The sequence below is a fragment of the Emys orbicularis genome, chromosome 22, assembly GCF_028017835.1.
Source record: "Emys orbicularis isolate rEmyOrb1 chromosome 22, rEmyOrb1.hap1, whole genome shotgun sequence".
Classification (NCBI taxonomy): domain Eukaryota; kingdom Metazoa; phylum Chordata; order Testudines; family Emydidae; genus Emys; species Emys orbicularis.
In genome coordinates this window covers 22,203,801-22,209,800 of record NC_088704.1, presented here as the reverse complement: position 1 = coordinate 22,209,800, position 6,000 = coordinate 22,203,801, and the positions used below count along the sequence as shown (strand labels likewise).

Here is a 6,000-nt window from a genome sequence, read left to right as displayed (position 1 = left end):
AGCAGTGTCTTAAAGTCCAGTGACTAATGGAATCTGCATTATTGGCTCATCGGTGTAAATGAGACTTTGGTTTAACTTGTATGTTTTATAAAACACTGCGCAATGATCCATCGTTTGAGCCGATGCTTGTGAAAACAAGGGGGTGTGGCTTACTGGGCTATAACTAAGAATTCTCATTCCAGTGTGTAAAACCATCTAAAACTACATTGGAGTGAACATTTGTGAATAGCTTTTTCACGAAAAAATACACCCCAAATGCCTGCGACTTACGGATCTACGCATGGTTAAACTCTGGAAGGGGTTCTGGCTCCTAAGGATCTTTGCTCCCCCCTCCCCCAGAATGATGGACGCTTCTCTTCCGGAGTGCAGTGATATGGAGGGGGACAATCTCTATGTAGTCTAAAGAAAATCGTTACAAATAATTCTAAGTTAAAAGCATTTGTCTAAATACCCTCTCTGCTCCCCCACCCGAGGAAATAGATGGTGAAAGCTCCCTCTCCCCTGCTATAAATATGTAAAATATTTTTAGTTGCTGCTTTAAGTTCTGTTGTCTAGCTTCAGAGGAATCCCTCTTCCCAGGACATGTATTGTCAAGATCTGACTAGAGCAGAACATATTCATCTCTAAATACATAGTCTGCATGGAGGACTTGGAATGTTCTATACACAATTTCACGTGATAACTCATAAGCAGATAGGGGCTCTGCTCAACCACAGAATTCTCTAGGACTTCATTTGCGTGCATTTCCTATGCTGAAATCGGTCACTGATCTAATGCAAGAATGCTGCGGGTACAGCTATCCATACGTACCCTTCAGAAAGGAGTGAAACTTCTGCATATTAACATGAATCCCAAAAGGTGAGTGGGGAGATGTTACCTAGTTTTCATTGAGATACTGGAGGTCTTGTCTGAGATGCGTACAGCAGCTTGCTGAGGCGAGAGCTCCCTTTGGGGTTGCCTGGTAAAGCTGCAGAGAAAAGGTGACAAGTGGATTAAGTTTCTGAAATGTACAGACTGCTTTAATGTAGCCAACGCTATAGGTTGGTCTGGTCTTTTGCCTTACTAAATGTAAAATGTGACACTAAATTTCTGTTTTTGATGGCTCTCAAATGGCAATTGTAGTTGGACTATGGCAGATTGTAACTGGTTAGCGTAGTTGTACAGTTGTTTGTACAGCTTTATTCATGGATATGAAATGGTTGAGGAGCAGGATTGGAACAACTGGGATGGAGAAAGTGAGCTGCCGGCAGCTTCCCTCAGACTTCCAGCTAGCTAATTCAATACTTGGTCTATCAGATCAGCAGGCCTCTCCCCAAGGTGGGTGAGGGAGGTGGGATTATGTGTGATGCTTTGTTTTTCCCATTGCATTTAGCAGTAGGGGTCACTGCCTGTGACAAGGATGCTGTGCCAGGTAGGGACTCTAACTAGTGAGATTAGGGGATAATTTCCTGTGGTCCCATGCTAGACTTGCTAGAGCGTGTCTCGTGAAATGGGGACTCTTGAGGTATTTACAAGCAGTTCTACTGCTCTACTCCACCCTGCTGACTTCTGAACTCTGATACTGCAGGTATCCAGAGCAGCCAGTCTGAAATTATTGGGTCACGCGAGCGGTACAGATTAACAAATGAGAAGTGCTGTGTAATCCAGTGACTTTCTCAGCTAGCTGCATCCAGGCAGAATGACTTTAGTCTCATTTGCCGTCTCAGGCATACCTCGGGCTCTCGCAAAGCCTGGAGTTCTTTAGCTCTTGGGTTAAACCCATGACCCGGGGGAAGAGCTGAGAAGAGTCTGCAGACAGGACTCACTAAGGAGCTCGAGCTGCACGTGGTACTGTACTACGTGGTACTGTACTACGTGGTACTGTGTTCCACTGGACTCTAGCTCATTCCTTATGTAAGAGGACTTGAAGACTGGTGCATGTCCGCACTAGAAGTGGTGCAGTGATGGCTCTGGAGCTATGCTGCTGTCGTACTGTAATGTAGACCCTTGCTGCAGCGACGAAAGGGGTTTTTCCTGTCACTTTGGTAAATCCACTCCTCACGTGGCAGTAGCTGGGATGATGGAGAATTCTTCCACTGTAGCACTTGTAGTGTAGACATCAGGGGTGTGAATGTCTCACACCCATGAGCAAAGTAGTTAGGGTCACCTACGTGTTAGGTGTAGCCCCGGCTTTGTTTCCACTGTAAAGGTGTGGGGTGGAGTGCTATTCCTCCAGCTAGAAAATGATAGGAAAGAGGAAATGTTTGACATGCAGCCCTTAAACCGGTCATCACTTCGCCTGCTCTAGCAAGGCTGGCGTCTCTAGCTAGGCAGTACCTTTGCACGAACAAATCTTTTTTTTTTTTGGTCAGTTAGTCTGATGCAGAGGGAAATTAATCATTTCATGTAGCCTCTGTGAAAAGCCTGTCTCTTACTTCCATGCCCATATAAACTTCGCTTCCAAACTTGTCACCTATTACTTGGAACTATTGGGTGAGTTTAAGGCAAGGGTGGGGAAACTTTTTTGGATTGGGCCATTGACCCACTGAAAAAATCAGTGGCGGGCCGCACATGTTCAACTTACCTGCCCCGGGGTGGGGCGGGGGGGATGCTGAGACGGCGGGGTGAGCCAGCACTCCCCGGCAGGTGAGTTGAACGTGTGTGGCCTGCGGGCTGAATGAAAATGAGCTGTAGGTTCCCTACCCCTGGTTTAAGGAAGCTCACTAGTGGCTGAACACAACAGATTGTTCCTCTTGCTGAGTGACTGCAAGCTAGGAAAAGGAAAACGGTTCTTTCCTCATTGCTCCTCCTCTGTCTCACGAGGGTCTGATCCTGGGAGGGGCTGAACATCTGCATCATCAGTGGGAGTGCCAGGATCCATGCAGGGATCAGGCCCAGTTTAAGAGAGGTGAATTCTTTTGTGGGGACTTGTCATTTAGTGCTTCTGGGCAGAAGTGCCTCACCACAAGGCCGGGGAGGAACTTGCAGAATAGTCCAACTGACGTGGTGCCATGTGTGTGTCTGTCTTGTTCCTTGCCCCTGGCAGTGGCCAATACTAAACTAGTTGGGCCAATAGTCTGCTCTGGCAGGGCTGTGCTTGGACTTCAAACCAAACGGAGGATGTGAGGAATCCAGGTCCCTTCTACGAGTCTCTGCACTCTGTGCAGCCTTTAAAGAACGTTAATGTTGTTGATCCAGTCCCTCCATCCTCTCCCTGCACCCCTTTAATGTTGAGAACTGGGATGGGTTGCTGTCTTGGGGCAGTATCCACTGCTGTAGGAGGAATAGCCTGGAGTGGGGGCATAACTCCTAGAATGGAGGAAGCCAGTGCTCTGTGCACATGGATGTGGGGAGCTTGTTCCACATGGATCTCTGGTGCTGAGGACCCAATGTGAACTGTGTAGCCCTGCAGCCTTCACGCCCCCCTCCCTGGATCTGCCGGCTGAGGACAGAGCTAGCTGACTGGACACAAACAGGCAATGATTTCTGTTCATCCATCAATGCAGTCCCAGAGGCAAATGTAGCAAGGCTTCGACTAAACTTCAGGTGCAAAGTGGAGGTGGCCCTGGGAAATGCGTAGGAGGACTCCTGGCAAACTCCTATCAGGCCCTTGTTTGCATTTCCTGGGAAGGCAACGTGTTCAGCACTGCAGCCAGCTGCTTGGAGTCTAGTAGGGACAGGATCTCCTATGGGATGTAGCAGCTTTGGGGAGTGACTCTCTTTTGTAATTATTTATAACATAAGGATTTCCATCACAGCTAGTTTTAAACTAGTCATTCTGATTGGCTAAGGACCCATCTTCTTCTTTCTGATTGAGCAACATAGGAAGCCACTAGGCTCTTAATTTGGTATTTGTGGTTGAGCTGGAGCAGCAGAAATGACATCACGAGCTGTGGTGTGTGATGCAAATAATGAATGAGTGTAACTCCAAGCCTGGTCCCCGGTCTGACTCTGGGGAGTTACACACAGACTCAAAGGCTCGGTCTGTTCCACACAAGGATGGCCTATCAGCTTATTGGGTATGGGACGTTTATGCTTCTCTTGTATACGGTGTGTGTTTGTCTGAATGCTGCCTAGTAACTGGAAGTATGAGTGAAAACTACAATGTGCGAGTCTTCTAGGCAAGGACGATAGAAAATAGTGAAAGCAGTCGGGACTAGTCTAGCTCTAGCTGATCTCGAGGAGGAAGTTGTCTGCAGCAGCCTTGTCTCTAGGCCATGTGGCTGTAGCAGATTAGACTGTCAGGCTGCATATAAATCTATACTTGGGTGTGTGTGCGGAGGGAGGGGGTTGTTCCATGCGCTCACAAGAGCGGGGCAGGTTTTTTCAGACTAAGATTATTTACCCCCCAGTAAAACAGTTTTGGTTGACCTGGAGGTATTTGTGAATTTGACACATTTCCCAAATAGTTGGGAGGGGGAACTAGATTCACAAGGGGACTTGGTTTCCATCCCCACCACAGCCAGAGGACAAGGTGGTGGTGCCCTTTTGACAACCTTTAGCCCAGGGCATAGGGCACTCCCCCAGGTTTGAATCCCCCTCTGCAACAGGGATTTGAATGGAGTTTCCCCTCCCCTCACCCCCCCCCCCCCCGGTGAGCGCTCTGACCACCAGGCTATTGGGCATTCTGGGTGGGGAGGGGGCTTCATATAAAATACTTGAATTAGTCATTGGACTAGTGAGGGGCACGATAGCCTGGTGCTTTGGACCTGGGTCTTCCACACCCCAGGTGAGTGCCCTAACCACTGGGCTAAAGGTTACATGCCAGGCACCACCACTGCCTGTTTTGTGAATCTAGTCCTTTAAAAATACCTGGAAACAAAATGTTTCAGATCAGTCAGCTTGTTTCATTCGACCCAGAATTGATTGTTGTTGATGTGCTGAAAATTCCCAAAAGAACTGAACTTGGCTTGACCTGAATTTTTTGGAACTGACAGTAAATTAAAAAAAAAAAAATCAGTTATTCATCCTGCTCTCCGCCTCAAAGGGGACAGCTCTTTATAAGAGACGTCCTGCACTGAAATCCAGCTGGAATTGTAGAATGCAATTGCTGTGGGTTTGGAAGTCTTCTGCACTTTATTTCAATTCTTTATGACTTAGCAGTGCCCCACACCAGCTGCTGCTCTAGTAGCAAATATTGTGCTAGTGGGTTTGTTCTGTTATTACGTTATGCTAATTCCTATGAATATAGGAAGTGTTTGCAACAGATCGGATTGGTCCAATGGTCCATCCCTCTAAGGTTCTGTCTTTCCAGTACATATGACCCAAATTGCAGAGAAGTAACTGCATCTTGAATTGACTTCTGCACCTGAGGCCTAACCCAGCCATGCCCTGGGATAATCCCCTACCTCCTAAATCCATCAACCCAGTAATCTACAATTAGTCAAGTGGATTAGTTTTCTTTTAACAGAACCTTTTTTGGAAACCATTTTGTATAATAATAACAACTAATAATAAAAAAAGCTGCCAGCTATGCAGCTGTTAAAAAGAGAAATAACTGTTGTGTTTTATATAGTATGTCCAGATAATGCTGCCTGGAACTGGCTATCGCAGCTTACATCTGCTTCGTCATGCAGAAGTCTGATCAGTGAATGAGATGCTGGAGTTGCTAGTGGTGCTTGGTACAGCTTTAGTTTTTCAGGGTCTTTAAAAGCTGATCTGCTGTGCAGGTGATGGCCTGATGTAGTGCCTTAAAACAAAAAGAACAGGAGTACTTGTGGCACCTTAGAGACTAACAAATTTATTAGAGCATAAGCTTTCGTGGGCTACAACCCACTTGGGTTGTAGCCCACGAAAGCTTATGCTCTAATAAATTTGTTAGTCTCTAAGGTGCCACAAGTACTCCTGTTCTTTTTGCGGATACAGACTAACACGGCTGCTACTCTGAAACCTGCCTTAAAACAGACCATGGGAGGGGTTCCCTGCCCTGAAGAGCTTTCAAACAGATTGAGAGGTGACAGGTCAGGTATGAGACCGTCCAGAGCAGTCAGGGAGGAGGCTCCCTGTGAATGGGGGTGAGGG

The 6,000-nt window shown here is 47.0% G+C and overlaps 1 protein-coding gene across 1 annotated transcript in view; it reads left to right on the top strand.

Annotated features, from left to right (window-relative positions):
• The first annotated feature begins 3,978 nt into the window (after positions 1-3,978).
• ACOT7 (acyl-CoA thioesterase 7) overlaps positions 3,979-6,000 on the top strand; it is a 97,448-nt gene continuing 95,426 nt past the window's right edge. Inside the window, exon 1 of the mRNA XM_065421319.1 lies at positions 3,979-3,998. Within this exon, the coding sequence (XP_065277391.1) occupies positions 3,979-3,998 (20 nt within the window). The remainder of the gene's footprint in view (positions 3,999-6,000) is intronic.